The 25,362-nt window shown below is 37.3% G+C and overlaps 1 protein-coding gene across 2 annotated transcripts; it reads right to left on the reverse strand.

Annotated features, from left to right (window-relative positions):
* On the reverse strand, positions 1 to 25,322 carry wdr44 (WD repeat domain 44). Of its 2 annotated transcripts, XM_073950861.1 has the most exons (20): positions 25,103 to 25,322; positions 24,857 to 24,975; positions 22,950 to 22,983; positions 20,688 to 20,765; positions 17,572 to 18,184; positions 15,630 to 15,763; positions 15,435 to 15,527; positions 13,067 to 13,203; positions 9,681 to 9,764; positions 7,333 to 7,591; positions 7,089 to 7,227; positions 5,564 to 5,628; positions 5,363 to 5,479; positions 5,122 to 5,244; positions 4,044 to 4,235; positions 3,834 to 3,935; positions 3,587 to 3,702; positions 3,351 to 3,478; positions 743 to 877; positions 1 to 660 (listed from the first exon to the last, which is right to left on the reverse strand). In XM_073950861.1, exons 2-20 carry the CDS (start codon positions 24,931 to 24,933, stop codon positions 572 to 574), a joined length of 2,715 nt encoding a protein of 904 aa, XP_073806962.1. In that variant the 5' UTR covers positions 24,934 to 24,975; positions 25,103 to 25,322; the 3' UTR covers positions 1 to 571. The 2 variants fall into 2 exon arrangements, with proteins under 2 accessions (XP_073806962.1, NP_001093508.1); NM_001100038.2 differs by lacking the exon at positions 25,103 to 25,322 and having other exon boundaries at positions 572 to 660; positions 24,857 to 24,933.
* Positions 25,323 to 25,362: the final 40 nt, after the last annotated feature.

Here is a 25,362-nt window from a genome sequence, read left to right on the forward strand (position 1 = left end):
TAAAATAACACTGACAAAATTGAAACGAGTGAGTTAGTGCTCGTGTTGGAAATGTATGATACTGGGCTTTCCAGAAACGTTGACTCTGAGGGTTAAAATGTGCAGGTGAAATTAAAGTGTGTGTGTTTGAAGGGCTGATCACCTGCGTCTCATCCTGTCTCCATACAGGCTTGCAGTTTCACTCATCCATTAAAATGGCATCATCGATCTGTGCAATGTAGAGCCCTTTTTTTGTGCACGTACAGTAACGATACAACACCACCTCTTCAAAGAAATCAAATTAAAAGCATAAGAAGGTAAAGAAAGAAGCATTAACCGTGTTTTTTCCATCTGTCCCTGATCCTCAACTGTCCCCGCTTTACAACTTCCTGGGTCCCTGTTCTCTGTAAAAGAGGCGGGACTTATCAGCTCCGCCCCCAGAGTACTCTCCAGCAGCCGATTGGTCGATAAATGGGGGCTCTGTTACATATAAAGTGGCACTGATTTTGTTTTAGCTCTATCCAAAATAGCTGGAAGGAGCTATACATCGTTTCTGTTTACTGAAACACTCACTGGGTGTCACACTCAGCACTCAATATTTCTTAACATTGACAAAAACTTTAATGGCTCCGGTGAAATCAGCAGAGAGCAGAACTTCAGAGTGGTCTGTTTTCAGCGCCCCTGAGGAAACATAAGGAAAGGGTTATTTCTGTGCACTTCTGCCACACTTGATGATCACGTTCACATTGGTTAAAGTCAGTACCTGATGGGATGGTCTCCGAGTCGTCTGTGCTGTCGCTCTTACAGTCCGAGTCGGGTTTTTCGGAGCCTGCTTCCTGAGGCACGATGAGATCCGGATGAGGAGCAAAAATGGCCGATGTCACAACCGCGTTATGAGCTACAAAGCAGGAGAGAGATAGAATTTAAGCTCCAAACTTTACAGACATTAACGATCAATTGAAATTCATAGATAAGGGGGAACTGATTATTTTGCTGGAATGGTTCCTATGGCTCGCTTTTATCAAGCATTTAGCTATTGTCAATATTAAAAATAATAATAACAGTCAGCGCCAATAGCCTAGTGGTTAAGTGCACCAACATATAGCACCATGGTGCTCACGAAGACCCAAGTTTGATTCCCGGCTCGAGGTCCTTTGTTGATTTTCCCTTCTCTCTGTTACCAGCTGTTTCCTGTTAGTTCTCTGCACTATTCTATCCACTAAAGTTTCAAACCCCCAAAAATTAATAATAAAAAATAAATGATAATAATGACAATAAGACATTCCAATATTTCACAGTAAAATAAAATGTAAAGTTTTCTTAAATTGTTGTAAATTGCTTTTCAAACTTCAAGCCTTTGCTTTTGTCAGAAAACATTAGTTGTACATTCATTATTGAGGGGTGTTGTAGCATTGATTGAGTGCACTTCAAAACATCCACAACAACAAATGGCTGGTCCCTCTAATAGTGCACTACTTAAGAGAATGGAGGGCATTTGTTCATCTGCCGTCCACACTGCTTCCAAAATCACCAACACTGGTGTTCTGAATAATTATAGACTAGCAAATTATGGAAACAGAGAGGTTTCGGAGGCTTTTGGCTTGCGGAGACTGATCGTCTGGACCGTTACAAAACATGCACACGCCCTGTGAGAGAGAATGGTCAAGTATCTTGCGTTTTAGCCTGTATAGGTCTAAAATGCAATAAAAACTGGGAATGCACAATATATTGCAAAATTATCATTATCACAATAATAATACAGCGATTGGACAAAGAAACCGAAACACTGGTCAATGTCCTGGTGCTAGTATCTAACATAAAACACGCTGCCCTACTTACTGAAGAATTAAAAGTGCACCTTAACTCTCCTGTTTCCACCAAAACGTTTCATCGAGAGCTCCACAGGGTCAATATACATGGCCAGGCTGCTATAGCCACACTTTTGGTCACTCATGCCAATGCCAAACAACCGTTTCAAGAGTCCCAGCAGCAAAAATATTGGACTGTGGACAATGTGAAACATGTATTGTTTTCTGATGAGTCCACCTTCACTTTCCCACACCTGAGAGAGTTATGGTGTGGAGAAGCCCCAAAGAAGCGTATCACCCAGACTTTTGCATGTCCAAAACGAAGCATGGGGGGTGGATCAATGATGGTTTGGGCTGCAATATCATGGCATTCCCTCAGTCCAATACTTGCACGAGATGGGCGCATCACTGCAAATGACTACCGAACCATTCCGGAGGACTATGTGCATCCAGTGGTTCAATCCATAGTATTCTGACAGCGGTGCTGTGTATCAGGATGACAGTGCAGAAATACACACAGCAAGACTGGTGTAAGGGCGGTCTGATGAACATGAAAGTGAAGTTGAACATCTCCCATGGCCTGCACAGTCACCAGATCTAAATATTATTGAGCCACTTTGGAGTGTTTTGGATGACAAGTGAGAAAATGGTTTCCTCCACCAGCATCACATAGTGACCAGGGTACTATTCTGCAAGAAGAATGGCTCAAACCCCCTCAGATCAATGTGCAGGATTTGTATCTGTCAGTCCCAAGATGAATTGGCATTAATGGCCGCAAAAAGAGACCCTACACCACAGGTGTCAAACTCAGTTCCAAAAGGGCCGCAGCTCTGCACAGTTTAGTTCCAACCCTAATTAAACACACCTGATCAAACTAATTGAGTCCTTCAGGCTTGTTTGAAACCTACAGGTAAGTGTGTTGGAGCAGGGTTGGAACTAAACTGTGCAGGGCTTCGGCCCTCCAGGAATTGAGTTTGACACCCCTGCCCTACACCATACTAATGAAATATAGTGGTTTAAACTAAGCATTTCAGTTTTATTGTCCAACCCCTGTACATATGTAAAGCTTTTGTGTGATTAAATGACATTTATTTTATGCTTCGGTTGGTTGTTTATCTAAACTTGACCGATCAGATGAGGCCTTACAATCTGTAATCCCCCCTCCCCAGTGGTTGCTGTTCTGCTATTGGCTGGAGCGGCCCAAAGGTGAACCCAGAAATAAAAATAAATACTGATGGCAGCATTGGATGGAGTCACAAGTTCTGTTGAGGTTTTCACTCTGTCAGAGAGTTTTAAAGAGTAACCTGTAATGAAAAACATCACTTATTTTTCCAGTATCGTGCAGCCAACTTCAGTGCAGAACTTCAAAGGCGAAGCAGAGATGGGTTTACAGCACCAAAAACGCATGATCTGCTCACGTATAAAAGATGAGCTTTACTCCGAAACACTCAACACACTTGACGCCTCTGCGATTTCAGCATAGACTTCACTGACGCACTGCTAAAACAAAGAATTCCTGTAATAACTCTCACTCCGTGACTCATTTCCGTTCCATCACCTTACCTTTGATCCCTTCCCAGAAGTCATTGCGGTCTCTCCGTACAGAGGTGAACTTGCTGAGGTCGTGGTACGTGCTCCAGATGTACACATACTTGTCCTCTGAGCCGCTCACAATGTAAGAGTAGTCGTGACTGCAGGAACAAGGAGACATCCTTCAGATTCACTCACATTTCGTGAAAGGCCTGGGTAGAAGCGCGAGATCACAGCCGGATGTTTCTGGGGCTGTGTGTGTTTCTCACCTGAAGCTGGCTTTGATCTGACTGCTGCTGTTCACGTAGCCTTTGTACTTCATAGACAGTGACAAATCTCTGAGGTCATACAGGCGAATGCGGGAGTCGTTTGACGTCACCAAGATCTGCAGAGGAAAAGGAGATCAGCACGAGCGTAAACTCAATGATGGACGTCAACCTTGGAATAAACAACAATGTCCTGATTCGTGCTTTACTGCAGTAAACTTCTGTTTCCCCTCAAATGAACACAGCTCACCTTGTTTTCTCCTGGCAGTGGCTCAATGCCGGTGATTTTGCGGCCTACTCGATTCCTGCCTCTTGTGGAGCGAACGTGGATTTGGGTGTGATATTTAAGGCGCTGAGCGTAACACATAAGCAATTGGTTAGTTCAATAAATAATGTGATTTTAGAAATCATCCTGCATGTTGAAGTAGGGAACAAAGAATAAAATCAAGCAAACACTCACCTCGGTGTCATAGAAAATGCAGCGCCCATCATAGGTGCCAATTACTGCATACTTTCCATTCTGGCAGAAGTTAGCTGCTGTTATCAGACGCGTCTGTCCATCCACCTCATTCCACAGCGCCACTTTCTTATCAGGAATATTCCATAACCGCAGCTTTCCATCTAAAGAACCGCTCAAAAAATACCTGTCATCCTGGGAAAACAAAAAAGAACAGGCAAAACAAAATAAAACGTTATCATGGTATACCTATACTATTTGTTTTTGTTACTTTTTTAAAATACTTTTGAAATTAATATGTTCTCATTTTAATTATTGTTATTCATTTTGTATAAAATTTACGTCAATAGCTATATAAAATAAAATAAAAAATAAAAAACTGGTGACAGAGTGGGTTTATGAACATGAAAGTGAAGTTGAACATCTCCCATGGCCTGCACAGTCACCAGAACTTAATATTATTGAGCCACTATGTAGTGTTTTGGAATAATGAGTGAGGAAATGTTTTACTATACCAGCATCACATAGAAACCGGGCCTCTATTTTTGAAGAATTATTGTGCCATGGAGTTATGATTTCGTTGTTTATCTTTATAAATCCCTTACCCAAAGAGCACATACACATTGATTATCCCTGAAGCCCTTTTGGTTTGATTTTGTACTCATATATTCAGCTTTCAGACAATGTATTAAACTCAAATTCCCAAAATTGGTCCAGGATCCATGTTATAAATATGAGAAAAAAATAAAACCTAAACAGGGATAAATTTTGCTTTCATAATCTGAATTATAGAGGCGCTCTAACTCTTTAACTCTATTTGACTTCATTACACAGCAAATGTGTTATGCTTTTTTTTGTTTTTCTGTGACAAACCCAATGTCAGCTTGGATATTTTTCAGCCAGTAAAAAGACAGTTTTTTTTTTCAGCAAGGATTTTAATGTAAACAGATTTTTAAACTGCTATTGTAACGTTTCTTGATGCATTCATTTTACAGTATTTTTGATCAAATATGCATAAGAAATCTTTTAAAAAATCTTCAACAAGTAATTAACAGTAGTTTACGCTAGCCTGCACACTCACCCTAGGATGAAATGCAATCGCTGTAACAAAATCTATATGCTGAAAACAGCACAGACACTCTCTCCTGGAGATGTGCCACAAGCGAACCGTCTTGTCCATTGATGATGACAGCAAGAAGTAGTTCTGCACAGAAGAGAAGCAACAGTATTTGCAATAGTCACCATTTAAAACATGCTTCCCTGCTCAAAATCTGTATTACTAGTTTCATACAGAGAGAAGCACTGATGACAATAGCTCTCACCTTTGACCAGGACAGATCTAGCAGGTCAGCGGTGTGACCTTTGTACTTGCAGAAAGGAACCTGCCGGAATGGGACGTTTCTGTCCTCCGTGTCTGCATCTTCCACAGCAGCACCAAACTGATCAGGCATAAACAAGAGACATTTTAAAGTATTATTCATTGACTACAAACCAAAAAGAAAAGTGCAAACAAAACCCCTTACCCCTCCTTCTGTATCTGATTTAGAGGAACACAGACTCTCCTGAGAGGGAGACGGTGACACACGTCCTGAGGGAGAAAACAAAGAGACTCTTAAAACAAGGAATCTCAGTGTAATAACTAGCATAAGAATGTGGTTATAGCAAAAATCAGTGTGCTAGCTTTGAGAATGAAGCTGTTAGCTTCCAATTCACATTTAAAATAACATTATTATCCATAAACCAGTGATTTATCTTGGGTAAGGTTCACACGTACACAATACAAATAAACACACACAACAACCAAGACTACACATAATCCTACAACAAACCTTTAAAATTAAATAAAATTAAAATATCTGATCTAGAATACAAGACTCTGCAATACTAATTAGCTTAGCAACATGCTAACACCAAACGATGGAAATCAGTAACAATTGCACCCAAGGCAGAGCTCTGTTCGTTCGGACATTTGCTGCCTATGTAGAGCACTCTAAAGAGTATCATATGAGGCTTAAAAGGTTCTCAATCTTTTTTATATTTTCAGTATTAGGCAAGGTTATTTCTAGCACAGTACTTCTGTTGTAATGATTAAGCTGCTTGAAAAAATGGTTAAAACAGTACTAAATAAAACAATTAAATAACAATTGATATTTATTTATATAATTATATTTCTATTTAATAGTAATTTTAGATTATAATTTATTATCTTAAAAACATGAATTATTATTAATATTATTACTACTACTACTACCAACACTACAACTACTATTATCATTACTACTATTACCATTACCACTATCACTATGCCAGCAGTTAGCTCTTTGCAACTCTCATATGGTCGCCCACTAAAGCTAAGCAGGGCTACACCTGGTCAGTACCTGGATGGTAGACCACATGGGAAAGCTAGGTTGCTGCCGGAAGTGGTGTTTGTGAGTCTGAGTGGGTCCTAATGCCCCAGTATATTGATGGGGACTCTATACTGCTCAGCCCTGACTCTCTGTTAAAAATTCAAAAAGAGTAGGGGTTAAACCCCGGCATCCTGGCCAAATTTGCCTGACCCTATCATAATTGGGTTCACCACTTTATCTCCTCTCCACCAATTAGCTGGTGTGCAGTCTGGTGCAATATGGCTGCCGTTGCGTCATCCAACTGAGATTTCCTTCAGAAATGTGTATGCGCTTTGGGTGTACAGAAAAGTGCCACATAAATGTTTTTATGTAGATGTATAATTACCATTACTACTATTACTACCACTACCATCATTACTACTACTACTGTTGTTACTGTATTATTATTAACTTAAAAAAAATCAATAAGGTTTATTAGGAAAATTTGTATTTCATGTTTTTCAGACTTGTTCATCTTTTTTGTCCTCAGCAGAATGACATCTTAAATGTCAGTCTTTTCTCTATATAAACTATTTTCTCTGAAAGTATCTAAACACTGAATATGAATGTGAATGGGAAAGGTACAGCATGACTTGAAAACTATAAAAATCTTAAAACAGCAGTTCTCATATGCATAACATGGGTCTAAGCGTGTGGTCACCTTCTGTGTTGTATTTTATTCTCATGTTGTTGAAATAGTCATAGGCATTTTTGAGGACCCAGATCCGAACTATATTATCCTGGCCTGCTGTTGCCAATAGCCGTCCGCAGTGAGAGAACTTCATTGTCCAGACGGCACCCTGACCGAGAGAGAGAGAAAAAGAATCAGTAAATAATTCACTACTACATCACAAATAACTAAACAGGTTAAAGTTCAAATGAAAGGTCACACACGCTCTCCTCACCATGTGCTCTCCGCTCAGGTCCTGCACCACTTTGATTTGGTCAAAGTCAAAGGGCCCTTTGAAGCTGTGAGCCGCTTTAAATTTGACCGGTCGTGTGTACGGCATCCCTTCGTCATCACTGGAGGATGGGTCATCCTGGTCGTTGTGGAAGACCTCGTCTCGAACGCTCTTCACTTTATTCACAGCTCTCTCTCCATATTCCTCTGCCAAGTGTTTCGCCCTCTTTACTGACTTACCCAGAAACTTCTTTAGCTGTGTTCTGAGTGAGAAAAGAAAACATAAAAAAAATCAATTAATCACTAGACACTAAACAGTTGAAGTCAGAATTAATAGCCCTCCTGTTAAATTAGAATTCTTTTACATATTTTTCCCCAAATTTCTGTTTAATGGAGAAGGTTTTTTTCAACACATTTCTAAACAAATTACTTGAAATAACTAGTTTCTACTGATTTGTTTTATCTTTGCCATGATGACAGTACATAATATTTGACTAGATATTTTTTTAGACACTAGAATTCAGCTTAAAATAACAATTAAAAGCTTAACTGCGTTTATTACGTTAACTAGACAAGTTAGGGTAATTAGGCAAGTTATTGTATAACAATGGCTTACACTGTAGCTAATTAAAAATATATTGCATAAGAGGGCTAATAATATTGACCTTAAAATAGTTTTTAAAAATTAAAAAACACTGCTTTTATTCTAGTCGAACTAAAACAAATGACACTTTCTCCAGAAGAAAAGATATTATTATAAATACTGTGAAAATTTACCTCATTAAATATCAAATAATAAATATTTCACATGAAGGCAAATAATTTTGCCCTGGGGGGTGTGTAGCATTTTATTTATTTATTTTAAAGAATACATTTATTTCAGCCTTGATGGATTAAATTGATTAAAGAGACAATAAAGTATACTATTATTAATACTATTACGGAAATTAAAGTCTATGTGAAGTTGCTGCAGACTTTATGTCTGTATGATAACATGTACAACTAAAATATTATACAATATACAAATATTATACAACTGAATATTGGGTAAGGGGCCAGGGTTTTTATTTTTATGTTTTTTTATGTTGTTTCAACTTTCACATGCAGAAAACAATTTGAGGGGCGTGGCTAAGCATACATCTCCCAAGCCGTCAAACTGAAATCATTAGAGATGGACGCAGAATTAAATAATTGGATTTTTTTCTGAGTGGATTAATTTCCATTGATTATAATTGGAAATAATTTACTCCAAAATTAAAATTGTCATCATTTACTCATTCGTTACTTGATTCAAACCTGTCTGACTTTACTTCTTCTGTTTAACACAAAGGAAGATATTTTGAAGAAAGATGAAATCTTGTAACTAGGGGCAGACAGAATCTGCGGACAAGTTTTGCTATTTCTGCTGAGAATTTATTAAATGAGTATCATAACTAAAAACTTAATATATGAAATAAAAAATACATTTTAAACTTTTATTTAATGTTTACAATGCAAATCCAATTAGATCCACTTAATTGGTAAACAAAGCAAGTCTCTAAATATTACTTAACAAACTGCATTGTAAATAAATCATATGATCATTTTAATATTACTATTATTATACCACAAAATATTAGTAAAATTAATAAATAATATAAATTGTAAAATCAATAAAAAATTACACACACTTACACAAGTAAATAAATAAACTCATGATGGGCTAAAAATCTGCGGATTTATGTGTGCGCAGATTCCGTGTGGGTCTACCAGTAACCACTGGTTTCTATAGAATTTGTTTGTCCTACTATGAAAGTGGTTACAGGTTTCCAGCATTCTCCAAAATATGTACAACAGAATAAAGAGTTTTAGATGGTTTGGAACCAGATTAGAGTGAGTACATTTTCACTTTTGGATGAACTATTCCTTTAATTGTTCACCTCAAGGCTATTAATGTGCGCAAGCAAAACAAACATTCTCAATTTTGATGTTAAGTGGACTTTAAATGAAATGCTTCTCTTTGTATTTTTTTATTTATCACAGAATCCTACATTATTTTCCAAATACATTACTACACAACTATTTTAGTCCATTGGATTAAAAAGAAATATTTCTTGAGCAGCAAATTAGCATACTTGAAGACTTCTAGAGGACCATCATGTGTCACTGACAATTAATGATGCTGAAAATTGAAATTTGCATCACAGGAATAAAATAAACGTCTTTTTAAATTGCATTAATATTTCTTATTTTTGATCAATACATGCAGCTTTGGGTGACTATAACGGTCAACAACATAAAAAAAGTATGTTCCTATAGTGATGTATTTTAGCATAACTACAAAGTCGTAAGCTAAAAAAATTAATCTCTTACGTTCTCTGTTTCAGCTTCCCTCCATCTGTGTCAGTAAGGGCAGGCTGGGATTTATCATCATCATCCGACTGTGCTGCGTCGTTTCTGCCAAGAGAAGAGAAAGTGTGAGATCCCACCCTAAAGCGTCTACGGCTGCTGGCTTTCAGACAGGAGTTCTCTTTAAACCCCTTTCAAAATTAGCTTGCATTTAATCCCGATGTAAAACGAGAAAACGAGAAGCAGCGGTCCAGGACCAGATCCAGCAACCCAACTGTTTCAGATTAACCACACCAGCAGAAACTACAAAACTGTTATCAGCTCAGCATTATGAAGAACTTCCTGCCAAAATGTTCCACTTGTGTTCGAGTGGTTTCGAATCAGAGGAGAGCTGGAGAGAAGAAGGGATTACATGCCTTCTTGCTTCAAAAGAGGAAAAAAAACAGTCTGTAGGTTTCATTCGGGATGATAAAACGAGGGCAGATGAGAGTGTGGCGAATCGGATTACTGATAGGATTCGATCCCGCTGCCTGAGGGCCTCGCCGCATCAGCACAAGCAGAGCGATCCTAGCTATCACACTTTAAATGTAAAATCAGCTCTGAGGAGTTCCACAACTCTGAGACAGATTATGTTGTACAGAATGACATCTCAGTCTCACATTTTTTAAGAACACAATTAATGGCTGCAATATTTATATAGTAGGTTTACCTCATTTTTTTGTCAATTACTTTGTACGAAATGTAATTGTGGAGAGGTAAGCATGCTCGAACATGCAATGAGGGGGGAAAGCATGCTCGGAGCCAGGCGGCTAATCAGCAGGCCAATCAGAATTAATAAATAACACCTGTTTATTCTAGTGATTGGGCCGGAGAGACACCCTTCTTAAGGAGAAGAAAGAAAGAGAGAGCGCACACACACGCGCACACACAGTAACATGTTTTTTTTATCATTTGATTTTTTTTTTACATGAACTACAGATTTGCCTACAAATCACAAATGATCTCCTGTAGCTATCATGGGATAGTAAATTGTCCAGTGTATGTGCACCTGACATATGCAAATACTGCAAATATATATTGTGATCATGAACATCAAACGTCTAAGTACAGTGGATAATTATTTATTATTTAAACTTTTAGAGTGCTTTTAAAAATATAAAAAAGTGGTGGGAAAATGTTTGGAGACTTAATAGATTAGCTTAATAGGTCAAGCGTTAACATTTTCATATGTTTGAAATAATTAAAAATTTGGTGACTATTCAAAGGGATATTGTACATTTACACTGTGCATTATGGCACCCTAAAGTAAACTCATGATGAAAACTACGAAAGATTTTATTGAACTTTGGTGATGTTCATTTCTTAGGTAATGCCTAACAACATGTGAAAATAATAGTTGTGATCTTTTTAGTAAATGTAGGTGATAATTAATCAAATTCAGCTGTTTTTTCCATGTAGATTAGCATACACTAGCAACTGCAATACATCTGGCTTTTTCTGACTTTTGAATTTTAATCCATTACTAATTGTTGCTATTCATAATCATTTTGAAAAGGAATTTAGTTGAAACGTTTGTTTAATTTGAACATTTATTTACAATAAATAAATAAAACACAAAGTACAGTTTTGATATTATACATGTTAAAAGTAACTTTTTTGCAGCTTATGTCAGAATCATAATAATACATTATAACATGAATTTTTTGAGTATCAAAAAGAAAATTTGATACTGTCATAAGCCTAATGTGCAATTTAATCTCTTAGTGCGTGTAAAGGCTGATTTATACTTCTGCATCAAGCGCAGAAGTATACTCCGGCGAGGGCTATGCGACTGCGAAGGCTGTGCTGGAGCGCACCTTTCAAAAAATGTAATGTAACTACACATCACAACGATGCGTAGTGCAAGCTCTGTGACTGGCTGGCTTGGTAGCCCTGACAACTGTGGGTGGGACCAAGAGCCTTGCGAAACTCGTTGGAGCAAGTGTTTACAGGTGTGGAGTCTCGTGATGGACCTTCAGGTGGAAAGTTTTGTGTTTATCTTATGAATAAAGTTGTACGTCCACCAGTTCCCACCTCAAAAGGAGCGAGTTTAAAGGGTTCACAAAACACATTTTTTGAGATGTTGACAGTCATATGTGTCCCACGCTGCTGTAAACACTATTAGGATACGTATATTTCACAAAAAAAGAGAAACTTAGTTGTCTTTGCATTATTTCGAGCAAATTTGTTCTTCCGATTTGAAACAAATTTTTGAAGCTGTAAGTACATTGTAACGTCTGACGTGTGTGTGCAGCATTTATTCATGAGAAAGACTTGGTTCAAACCAATTAGTGTACTCTATTGTGAATGAGGTGCTTCATTAATACGCATGATAAAGCTTCGAAAACAGTTTTCACCTGTTACAGTGTTTAGATGGCAGTGAGACGCCACTTTGTGTTGCCAAAACAAGTGGAAGAACAAAAATTGTTTGGAGACACAGGTCATCAGTGTTGCGTTTATAAATGTGCTGCAACAAAGGATTTCCCGCTATGAGAGCGCAGCTGGACTCATGTGTGGACTACAGTGCACACAACAGAAATGCATTTGCAAGGAACATTTTTTACCCAAAAGCTTTTTCGCATCTGGAAATGGTGAAATCCGGATTTGCTGCTCGTCTCTTTTTAAAAAAGACGCGGCTCCAGTTGGTGTTGATTGTACTGTCTCTACAGATTTGGTAAGAGATCGATCAGTGGTCTTTGTTTGTTTATTAAGATGACAAAGTTAGTTTGTATCATCAGCAGTACTTTAAAGACATACCTTAGTCAAAATAATTTAGTTACTAAGTTTACAATACGTTAATATTACTACAATATTATGGACAGAAAGATCGGCTGTAAATGCTGCTTTCTGGATGTAAACATGTAAACACTGCAATCAAACTATTACCATTGTGTAGGATTTGACGCATTTTGTGACAGGATAGTCTATACACACACAGCTTTCTGACACTACGTTACCTACCGAGTGCATCTCAGTTACAGAGTACAGTTACAGAGAAATGTAGAGGGTTTTTTTTCTTCAGATCGACGTGTGGTATCAAACATTCCATTAAAACAACACTCTTCCAGCAGTTCCTTGCATCCAATATCTCGTCTGTCATGGGGGACATGTATGAAATGTTACAGAATGAAAGTTAAAGTGCCTAACTGCAATTAAAGCCGACAAATAAATAATTTAGCTAATAATTTCATTACTGATGTCCATGTAAACACTGTCACTGTCTTTCTCCTCTGTGTCTGTGTGTTTGTTTTGCCTCTGTGAAAATCAGCACATGCCCTAACGGAAACTATATGCAATATGTAAAGTATATATAATATGTAAATCTAGTCGCAATTGCTGATGATGTATTGTGGGAAATGCAGTTTACTTACGAGATGTACTCCTTGGTTCTTCTCATGATGTGCAGTGTGAGCGGGTTGATTCCAGTGGGTAGTTTCTCTTCAGCCTGGATCAGAGGGATCTCCTCACCAGTGTCCAGATTCTTGATCATCACACTCGCAAGAATCTCCTGTACAATAAAAACACACATACTACCTTGAGTAATAACCATTACATTATCAGAGATTAAATGGAGCAAAAAGAGAAGCAGGCCATGTTACATAACTAAACAAAAGCGTCTGTTAAATCAACGGATAAATGTGCAATTGCCGTATGAACATGGTTATAACCATTACATCTACTCTTCAATGAATCAGCAACAACTATGTAATGCAACCATGCAAATAAAGTTTAGTATATGTCCTTCCTCCTTTCAAGGCCACAGAGTGCTACAGCAATATGACAGAAACCAGTTCCATAATCCCTAAGTCATTGTTTTTTTATTTTGTTGTTGGTTAAACAGCGGAAACACACAAGATCAAGATTTTTTTTTTTTAATTCTACAAAAAAAAAAAAAAAAAAAAAAAAAACAACTAAAACCCCATTCTTATGTTTTTTTTTTTGGTTATTGGTGAAAAACAGGTCTTACTGCAAAACGAAACTGTACTGATCCACTTGACAGGCTCATATTTCAGCTCATGCTCACTTTGACTTGAACACATCACACCAGTGTGATCAGTCTAAGCTGATCCCTGGAGCGGACGATTACACCAGTGTGGTCAGAGCATACAGGGCATCACTGATCAGCTAATAAATTCAAATCTGCCCTCACACAATGACTGTTGTTGAACTAGAAAAATATAAAAGTCATGATTTCCAAATAGAACAAGATAGGGGAGTCAGCTGACGCATATAAAACTTATAAATGAAAAGGTTCAATTAACTACAGCTAAACAAGATCAGCTTGCCCTCACATTCAGAAGCACACATTTATGGACTTATTGTCAGCCAAATCCTGTGTAGCGATGTTGCAGGGTGGTAGGTCCACTCTTACTGATTATGCACATGCTTTTTCGGAAAAAACACCCACCCAGGATTTCCACACTTGGTTAGGCAAAAAAAAAAAAAAAAAAGAGTCAGCCTCAAAAAAACTTTGCAAAACTACTTATGATCCAAAAGAAAGATTTTTGGATAAAGATATACTCTGTGTTATGTCTAAAAAACTTTTTTGAAATGTGACCCATGCTAGAGAATAAGAGTTTAAAGACCTGTTCACACAGGGATGCTTTTTGCTTGCGCTTTTCAGTGACGCCTTATAACATGCAAAACGGCTGGCAGAAAATCGTCATTTTTATAGAAATGCCTCATGCTATTTATTTATTTTTTTTTTTTTGCCGTGCCACATCAAAAACCTCTCCACCAATCAGAATGGCATTTTTGTTTATGTGCCCGGAGCTGCTGAAGTAACAGTAAACACCTCTTGGAGGTGCTCAAGCACAAAACAGTGGAGGAGATTCCAGTTTCACTTTTATTCAATGAAAAAAAGGATGCACCGAAGCAAGAAGAATGTGGTGCTACTTTTTTCATTGGTGTCTGAACACATAGAGCTGTAGGATAAATTCAACAATGACTACAATAATGTCAGTCGGAGAGGAGAGTAGTAAATAGATTTGATAAATTTGATGGTGAGTTTCATTTCACTCTTCTTTCATGACTTACAAGTTAACTAGGCACCATCTAATGTCAGGGGGTAATTTTGCACGTTTACTCTGCGCAACGAAGATGAAAATCGCCTGGTTTTGAATGCAGAAAAATGTCTATAAAAACAATGACAATAAATCGGTGTGTACGAGCCTTAAGAGTGAATGTCCACCGAAGTATTTTTTTAAGCAGAGCATTTGTTTTGGGCTGTTGTCAACGATAGTGGCACATTTTTTGTGTTTAGTTATGACCGTAAAACGCCCGCTTAGCACCTCATTGCAAGATGGGAAAAAAAGGCAGCGCCCATCAGTGTCACTTTTGTGCTAGCCGTCTAATCACAGTAGAGAAGGGGTGGGACAATACCACACCTCTCAACATATAAACAGCTAAAGACTTCAATTAGCAATGGTACAACAGGATTCTCTCATATCAACCGATTGAAAAAAAATGCTTTCACAGTTGACTGCGCATTTGGTTAAAAACACAATACGGTGGACACGCAACCTAACTATTTACCAATGCAAATATGAGTTGTGGAAGCTTAATAGTGGTTATGTTAAGGATTAACATATAAATATGTTAAGGTGTCAAGATAACTGTAATAATATGTAAAGATTATATTGCAAACGTGTAAGAATAAAACAGCTTTACTGGTCAACCAGCTTATTTCCTGCAATAATGCATTCATTCTTTTCCTATGCTTATATAGGTGTACATTACCTCATCTGTAAGCTCTCTGCCCGAGTTAGACCTTGGTCTTTGGGGTCCAGCAGTCTCAGCACCACTAGGACTTGATGCCTGCTCATCATTTTCCTGCTCAACCGAAAGAATAGACAAAAAAAGTCAGATGTCAAATATTTGGAATGAAATCTGCACATTTATATTATCTAAAAATGGCAATTTTTAACTTCAAACCTGTGCAGTGACGACTTTATCTCCACTAGTGGCGCTAGCAAGGTCCAAGGAGTGCTGGACTTCTTTAGTAATGCATCGGACTGTGGCGTTCGGGCTGACCAATCCACACAGCTCTTCTGCTGGCTCTATAGAGACTGACCAATCAAAGAGGATGATTTTGTTTTAGTCGATATTTTTCACGTTACACAAAACAGAAATGTTTTTAGGCTTTAATGGAAATGTTCAACTTCCCACTTCTGAAGTTATCAGAGGTTTTTCAAATTCAAATGCCACATTCACTCTTGCCCATTTCTTGGAGTAATGTTAATTTAACACCATAATTCTGTTAGACTAACAGAAAGAAAAAAAAATGCAAAAGCAAATGCAAAATGTGCAAGTATCTAACACATAATAAAACATTGATATGTGGAATGCTAATATGCCTTTTGCAAATAATAATTGTATGTGACATTTACTTAATTGTACATTTTATTTCCTTAAATAATAACAACCTGGGACTTGTCTATAATATATATATCACCTATATAATAAAGAAATTATTTTTCAAATATTTCCCAAGTGCTGTTTAAAAACATTTTAAACCCATTTTTAAACATAATAATTTTAATAACTACCCTATATTATCTAATTCCTTTTTTGTGTCTATGTCATGATGACATAATATTTAACTGTTTACTATGCAATGTACTAGTATTTAGTTTAAAGTGAAATTATGCACTGCATTACAATAATTATGTTAACTAGGGAAGCTAAATTAATAAGGCAGGTCTCTGGACAACAGTGGTTTGCTCTGTAGCCAATAGAACAAAAAATATTATAATATACAATTTATTTACATTTTTTATTCCAGACAAACGAAAAGAAATGGAGACATTCTCCAGAACAACAAATATAAAAGTTGAATTGCTTTGTTAAACATCACTTGGAAAATATTTGGGGGCTAATAATTTTGCCTTTAACTGTATTCAAAGCATTTTGATTGCTTCTGTTGCCAGTCTTTATTTATATGAATCACCTGGTCTTCATTTTCTAACACTAAACAATCACATACTTCACTTTCAGTATAAAAACCCATTGTGTGCTGAATAAGACTAACAGGAAATGGTTATACTATGTATATGTAGTTAATTTGTTACTGACAACTGATTTAAGTTAAATCTGGAAATTCTTCTGGATTATTTTTGGTTGATGAAACATGCAGTGCGCATCAAATAATTTCCAGCATACATATGTACAACCCTCACAAATGATCTTTTACATTTCTATTTTTAATAGGAAGCTATAAAATATTAGATTTGTGCATATACATTAGATTGGTCAGTACTGAAGCCAAATCTGGAGCTTATCTAACAAAATAACTTATGATAACGGTCCAAAAACTTGTACACCCAAATGTATATGTTATAGAAATACAAAAATACAAATGTAAAAATTTGGAAAATCAAGAGAAGCAAAAACATTGAAAAACGTAGTTGAAATTTTGTAGGTTGTAATTTATTTTGCAATATTTTGCTTGAATTTAATTGCATTCTCTTTCAACTTCTAAATATGTTTGGTGACTAAAATATTATTATAATAAATATATCTGTTTAATGAATCTGTTTTGTTTAAATGCACCAAAATACATTGCCTATATTCACTGAGAAATGGATACAAATATTAATTTTTAAATATTTGTTGTGGTTAAAACATATCCTAAAATACACCAATTGGTCTCTTATCAATCATATTAAAATTTATGGCATGCCAACTCAAAAACCTTAAAACCATGTCAGCATTTCCCAGTCATAAACACGAGAAGGTTGTTCATGTTTAATTTCCAAAGACTGAGAAGCTTGTATTTTTCATAGTTCTGAAAAATCTAATTTGTCATGTGTAACAGACCTGTATTTTACATATTATGCTAGTGTTCTCCTCATGAATAAAACAAAGAAAAAAGTACCTTCAAGTCCTGTTGGTCGAATCGCTTCCTGGGACTTTTTGCTAGCTGAAAAGCTGGGTCGTGATGGGGGAGGCGGCCGAGGAGGAGGAGCCCCGGAGGGTGGAGGCGGCCTTGAGGGCGGTTGCTTCTTAGTGCTCGCTACAATGTCAGGCTCCACTGTAAACTGTCTGGGAGGTTTGGAAGGGCCGGGCCCATCGCCATCAGACGTAGAAACCTGCTCTAGAATATCAGCCGTCTCTGCACAGGGCAGGGAAACAGGTAGCGATGGCTGACCCAGAGCACTGGTAATGTCAGGAGGAGGTGGGATACCCTGGTCTTGACCCACTTGAGCAGAACCCGCCACATCCGGTGCTATATCATGAATGTCCTGTGGCCTCACTTCCCTCGGTCTTACATCGGGCACCTGCTCAGTGCAACCAGAGTCACGTGGAGTCACATCGGGATCCTCCGGAAGCACCACCACAAGAACCTCAGGAGCTGGGGTTTCTTCAACACTACAGTCCTCTGCTTCTGGCTTCTCCCCTTCAGAACTGGCTTCACAGGTGTCTTCTGTTCTCAACAACTCTTCCTCAACACCACTCTTCTGACTCTCCTCGATAATACTGTCAATGATCTGGAAAGAGGCACAGGGTTTAAAAGTAGGATGCTTTGTTTATACTGGGAGTCTATAATCTTACATTGTTTCAATACAATATCAATAATGATTCATATCTATGGAGGTTTCAAAGTCCGTGTTTATTGATCCAGATGAGTTTGACATCGAAATATCAAACACAAACACATGTCAGTTTACTGGCTCTAAATACTGTATAGTAGCTTGCTCTGATGCGCAGCATTTAAGGCTGCATGATAGTGGAAAAAAAACTAGCATCATGATATTTAGCATGATAATTTGAGATTTATATTGATATAAACACAATTTCACCAGATGACTTCAATAGCTCCATTTCCAAAGAGTTTATAATGTCAGATTGATTGGTGTCAGTATGTATGAGGTACATCTGCATAAAATGTAATAAACAATCTACAAGCATAGTTATAGAATTGAGCAAAGGATACAACTCAAACTAGAAAAGTAAAGTTCGTAGACAATATGGTGGCTTGAGAAAGCCTCGTCTGAAAGTTTGAAGTAGAATAAATGTTTAAATGATTGAAGACATTTTAAGACATTGGAGACAGTCATAACTGCATACAGGTTAGCATGTTTCTAGTATGGACTAACAGGTTTGTTGCTAGGCTCTTGCTAGGGCATTCTGAGTTGTCGCTAAAGAGTTGTTAAGTGGTTGCTAGGGTGTTCTGGATGGTTGCTAGGGTGTTCTGAGCGGTTGCTTAGGTGTTGCAAGGGAAATCTGAGTGGTTGTTAAGGCTTTGCTAGGTGGTTGCTAAGGTGTTTTGAGTGGTTGCTAAGCAGTTGCTAACATGCAGCTAGGCGGTTGCTAGTTTGTTCTGAGTTGTCGCTAAAGTATTGCTAAATGGTTACTAGGGTATTTCAGATAGTTGTTAAGGTGTTGCTAGGTGGTTCCTAAGGTGTTGCTAGGTAGACAAGTTGTTGCTATACAGTTGCAAGGGTGTTCTGAGTAGTTGCTAAAGTGTTGCTAGGGTGTTTTATGTGGTTGCTAAGATGTTTCTAGGTGGTTGCTAAGGCGTTAGTAGGCGGTTTTTCAGGGTGTTCTGGGTGGTTGCAAACGCGCTGCTAGGGTGTTGCAAGGTCGTTGCTAAGGTGTTGCGAGGGTGTTCTGAGTGGTTGCCAGGCGGTTGCTAAGGCATTGCTGGGTGGTTGCTAAGGTGTAGCTAAGATGTTTTAGGTCATTGCTAAGGTGTTCCAAGTTATTGCTAAGGCAAGTTATTAGCATGGTTCTAGTATGAATTAGCATGTCGCTAGCATGTTTTTAGCATAAACTAGCATGTTGTTAGCATGAATTTAGTATGAATTAGCATGTTGCTTGTATGTTAGTATGTTTTCAGCATGAATCGGTATGTTGTTACTTAGTATGTCCAATGTAAAGTCAATGGCAGTTTTTTATAATGGAAGTCTATGGGACAGTTACTAAGGTGCCATAAGTATTTGCTAGGGTATGGCTAGTAAGTTGAAAGATTATCAGTGATTGGCAGATTGGTAGTCTGAGTTAAATGAGCCCAAAGTTTGGGCCCCAAACTTAAGTCTGTATGATAGTCTGGCGCAAAGTTATGAGGTCACAAAGTTTGGTCCAATGTTAAGTCAATGAGCCTTTTCCAAATTTTTCAGGTCAGTTTTGGGAAAATCGTAAGTCGGATCAGTTGGAAAAGATATAGCAACTTAATTCAGTATAGTTTGGAGGTTTGGAGTAGGTTTGGTGGTTGTAGTATGAACAGTCTAGGAGGAGATGCATTCTTAAAATAATCAAAGAAGAGGATGAAGAAGAAGTTTGTGTAGTATAACAGTATGTTGCTTTTCTCAAGCCACCATGATAAACAGTGGTTTACAGTTTTCTGGACAGTCTAATCGTATTCAGTTATTGAATAATCAAATTTAAAATGGTACTGTATAGTCTTCATTGTATAAATAACTAAACAAAATTAATCGTTACTAAAGTCATAAATGTTACAAATTATTGTCTGAACATTTTTAAAACCTTCATACAGTCACAGGCCTCATGAACACATGAAAATAATAAACTTTCACTCTATTATGGTTAAGCTCTGCAGTGACTCCACAAATCTCATGTGTTGTGAACTGTAACGTCCTATAAACTGTAATCTAAACTCAGCATATCCTGCGATATGACAATTGTGGAGGCACACATTGTGATATTGATGCTGGAAAGATATTGTGCAGCCCTTACAAATTTAGATAGAAAGGTTTTCTCTGCTCTTTTACAAGTTTGACATCATTTATTTTACCATATTAACTGTCAATTATTATTTAGGAAGTTACATTTTAATATCTGCATTAAGTACTTTTCTTGCTGGGTTGTAAGTGACCTGTCGACAGACAGCTTTTTGGGCAGACATCCAACAGTAAATATATACTAGAGACCACATCATGCTTCTGCTATATGAAACAGAGAGTTTCATAAAAAGAGGGAGACTAGAAACGGGAAAAAAAAGGTGCAAGGCTTTATTATGATCAAACTCACCTGAAGAGAATCATCATGACGGGGTTCTGGTTGAGCTAATCCAGCAGCAACTTCCTGTACCACACTCTCTGTGGGACCCTACAGCCAATCAAATGCAGCAGTTGTAAACAAAAATCTGATTCTGATTTCTGAATCTGAATTACAAGCTCCTCAAGTCTGTCTATATATATATATATATATATATATATATGACTAAATAATTATTTATTATGAAATAATAATTACAAACAAAATGTATTATTCAAATGGATGATTTGTATTCGATGTAAACACTTTAAGAGTAACAAAAAGTTTAAATCATAATATTAGTGATTTCTAAAAGGTCATATGACTAAAGATTTGAATAATGGCTGCTAGAAAATATATTTTTCCATCACAGAAGTAAATGACATTTCAATTATATTTCCAAAAACATGATTTTTTTTGTTGCATATTGTAATAAAATGTAATAAAATACAACTTTTTACCCTGTACTTTCAGTCAAATAAATGTACTGTAGCTTTCTTTAACATAAAAGTTAACCTGAAATATCAACTGCAGGATATTATAAAAACATATTTTATAATAATAATAATAATAATAATAATTTTTTAACATTTTATTTAAACAGTTTTCTAATAAATAAAGTGTAAAAGGAGGCAAAATAATTTAGGGTCTGAATTAAGAACCATTTAAGATATTAAAAACCCAAACACAGGTACAGATTTTACAAAACATTTACTGAAAATACTTTAACGGCAGTTGACACCTGGTTTGTTGGAAAGAATCTGTTTTATTTACATGTATAAACAGAGATCTCAGAGTCTCAGACCCCTGGTTTAAACCTCAGATCATCTTTCCATCTTGCACTCATGTGACTAAAGACCTTCACTAAAAGGTTATAACCATCAGCCTACTTACGACTCAAACAGGCACCATAAACTTATAAACTTATAAACATTGTATGTTCTTTAAAGTGCCAAAGAATGGAGTGTGCTGATTTAATGTTAAATCATGCTCAGATATCTACATGGTAGGTATGCATCTTAGGAAAGTGTACAGAAACTTCTATATCGTAGCTTATCACAGGAATTTCTCCTATAATGAAAAGCTTGGTTTTGATCATATTTGGAACAGTTAATTAAGAGTTCATTAATAATCATAATGAGTTGTTATATACTGACATCATTTATAATATATGTGTTATATGGCAGCAGCTAACTATGGCGAGGGGGCAGACCGTAAGTAATTAAAATGCTATAACTGCTTAAAAAACAGTTAACTGTGCACAATTCACTGCTTGCGAGTTTGGTGGACAACAGGGAAGTACATCAGAACCAAGCTAGGAAAAAATGAAAGCTGGCATGTTCGTGAGGTAACGTTTTATCTCCTCCTTCAGCTGTTACAACAATAACATTGACGTTATTAAACGGTTCCAGAGCTGCGCTGACGGTTGGAGCCAATTGCAGCCTTTTCTGTTGAGCGCGTGATCAATCACAAGCTTGCTCAACAACGCTCAAAAAAGCAAGCGGAACAACATTTGCATTTATTTATTTGCTATAAAAGCTCATGTTGCTCTGTGCATGTACCTGACTTTTGTTTGATACGTTCAAAAAGAGAAAAATTAAAAGAACAGTTCATATATATCTGACTGCTTGTATTAAAGGACAAAATTGTATTACAAATAATATATAAATATTACGTATTGAACTGAAGGATTGCACTGGACGTATTAAATTGAAGCTAAGGCATAATAATCATATAACCAAACCGAACCGTGAAGCAAGTGTAGGTTCACACCCCTAGTAGATAAACTTAAAAATAGGGAAAACTAGTTACCATTATCGTAATCTCACCAGGAAACATTGTGGCCAATCAAACACAGCCTGGGTCATGCATATTAATGATCCTGTGTGGATCGTCAGAGTTTTAACATGGATTTTAAACTTGCATTATTTACATGAGACCGAGGAAACAATGGTGTGTGAGACTCACAGCATTTCATTTGCATGTAATAAACTCTTATTATTCAGTTTTACCTAGATAATTATATGTCACCTTTCTGTAACACATAGTTTAACTCATGTTATTATTATTTTAGCTACCGATAGTGTAATGCATTCAACTTCACCAAACCAGTCACACCTGCATACTAGTCCATCTACACAAACTCATTTTGACGTTTAGTAAATTCTAAGAAATTTCTCTTTAGGTCACATTTCCACTAAAAATATGTAAAGCACATGCATGTTCATGTTAAAAGTACAAAGAGAGAACTCTTACCCCAGGCTGAGGAAGTTCAAACTTTGCAGGTGACCTACAAGAAGAAAGAAAACAAAAAATGAAGAATGCAAGTCATCCGGACCAAGCTTCACACACTCATACAACATTTACAAACACATGAATTATCAAACAGAGCTCCATTTTGAGATACATGCTAACGATCTTGTTTGTAGCTTTGATTGGAGTTGTGTCTTTGAACACTTCATCACAGTGTGACTGAAATCTAGTTAGACTAATTAGTAAATGTCAACAAAGTGGTGTGTATGCAAAAACAGAGGGTGTGTGGGCTCTTTCAGCCACTCAGTTCACTTTTAAAGTGGTCTGAGGCTAATTAAAACTAGCTAGTGCAGCTCGTCTGACGCAGCATTCATGAACAGACAAGCCCCTTCATCACATTCATAACACACCCTTCAACCAGCACAAGCACAGCAACTGAACATTTTAATGCAATCACACTGAGGACATTGTCAAAACATTCCTGTGACACTGTCTGACATTGTTCACACACACACACACCTTTGACCCCAGTCATGCTGTGATAACAAGAACAGGAGGATTTTCCTACTATTGACAAAATGGAGACTTGGCGTTCACAAAAGACTAATTATTTTCGTAAACTTTAGTTCTGAAATCTTTGTTCACACTGAGAATCTGAGTCATTAGGTTTCTGAGTCATCTGGGCTCTTCTGAAAATAGTGATCATAATAGTGACTAAAACACTGCCTGTCAATCTAGCCTCAGTGCAGATGCATCATTTGCAAAGTGTCATTTTGTTTAATTTATTTTGTACAAGCTGGGCATTTTATAAAGAGACAGTTCCCTTACATTATGCCATATGTTTTGGACAAGTACCAAACTTAAAACATATTGGAGTAATAGAATACAAACTATACATAAAATTGTTAATGTTAACCTTCTACCTGATCCAATATATGTGCTACTGAGGGATGAATCAATTCTTCAGCTTGATCAAAGGAAGAATCTACATTTGATTAAAATGGCTCTGATAGCAGCATAAGAAATGCATTGCTTTACGATTGCTTTACGATCGAAATCAGTGGAACCACCAAGTCATATTGTGTGACTTAGAGAACTTTTGTCTTATGTTCCTGTTGAAAAAATAATGTTAAATATTTTTTTAAAAATAAATTTTTGAAAAGATGTAGGGCACATTTATTGAATACATGAATAACATGGATGCTACGTTGACTGAAAATAATGATGAAAAAGTACAACTCTTCCTTTCTTTAATCTTTTTTTTAATCATCTTTGTTTACTTCCTCTTAATTTACAAATCAGCTCCATGTTTCAGAGTTATGTCTATTTAAGTGTTCTGTCTTGTGAGGGTGGGACTGGGGGGGGGGGGGGTTAGAAAAGAATGTTTACATGTATACTGAAATGATTCTGTAGGTTGTTGATGTGAAAATAATAATTATATTGATTTAAAAAGGAGAGACATGCTAATTGCCATTATGTAGACTACTGTTCTCGTGCTGTTGTTCCAAACCTGCACGACTTTGTTTCCTCTAAGAAACACAATAGTAAAGGTTCTGCAAGGTAAACTATGTATTTTAAACCATTGCATCTGTTTGTTTCAGTTGACAGCAGCGAGACAGCATAACGGAAACATCATCTGAACGCTACGTGTCAGCGAGATTGTGGCTGATTCAAAACAACTCAGCTGACTCGAACGTCCAAATAAATGATGTCTAGATAGCCAGCTCGCTCGCGTAAAAGTCATATGACTTTTTAATTATGCACATATAGACAGTGGATAACTGGAATCAATAAACAAGCGATATCAACACTGTTGACAGCTTTGACAGCTGCAGCTCCATTCACATAACAAACATTAGATATCAAACTGGGGGGATAAAGGCAATATTTATTTTGAACATGACACTCACGCGTGGGGCGAGGGAGTGAAGTTGACATCCTCCGCCGCATCGTAAAACTCCTCCGTGTCGCTGGTGTCGGACGCCATTGAGCCCGGGCTGCATACAGAGGCCGCCGCCACTGCTACTCTCTGGACGAAGCAGACTAAACGCTCGGGTCCCGTGAAGCAGGAAAACAGCAAACAAACGCCAGACACGGAACTGAATTTGCGTCTGGCCCGCGTCTATGGCATGAGTGCTGGAAGAGGCTCCGCTCACCTGAAAGTGCGATAGCCCCAGCAAACACACGGCCTAGATTACAAAATCTCAGACGGCGGGCTTGACTTTTATCTTTTTAAATGCAAAATCAGCCGGTTACGTCGCTCTGATCAGGGGGCAATGCGATGTGAAGCTCCGCCCGAGGCCGTTCGCGCGGACTGTCAGTGTTCCTGGCATATCGGGACGAACCCCTACCGGGATTTATGATGGAAAACAAACCGAGAGTAGGAAGAGAAACGGCGACAGGTCTTCTCGCGTCG

The sequence above is a fragment of the Danio rerio genome, chromosome 5, assembly GCF_049306965.1.
Source record: "Danio rerio strain Tuebingen ecotype United States chromosome 5, GRCz12tu, whole genome shotgun sequence".
Classification (NCBI taxonomy): Eukaryota; Metazoa; Chordata; class Actinopteri; order Cypriniformes; family Danionidae; genus Danio; species Danio rerio.

Coding starts and splice junctions, on each gene's coding strand:
- wdr44 (XM_073950861.1), bottom strand. CDS start 24,933: ATGGCGTCCGACACCAGCGACACGGAGGAGTTTTACGATGCGGCGGAG. Junction 15,528..15,629: donor ATAAAGTCGTCACTGCACAG/GTTTGAAGTTAA, acceptor TCGGTTGAGCAG/GAAAATGATGAGCAGGCATC. Junction 3,703..3,833: donor CACTGCCAGGAGAAAACAAG/GTGAGCTGTGTT, acceptor TTTCCTCTGCAG/ATCTTGGTGACGTCAAACGA.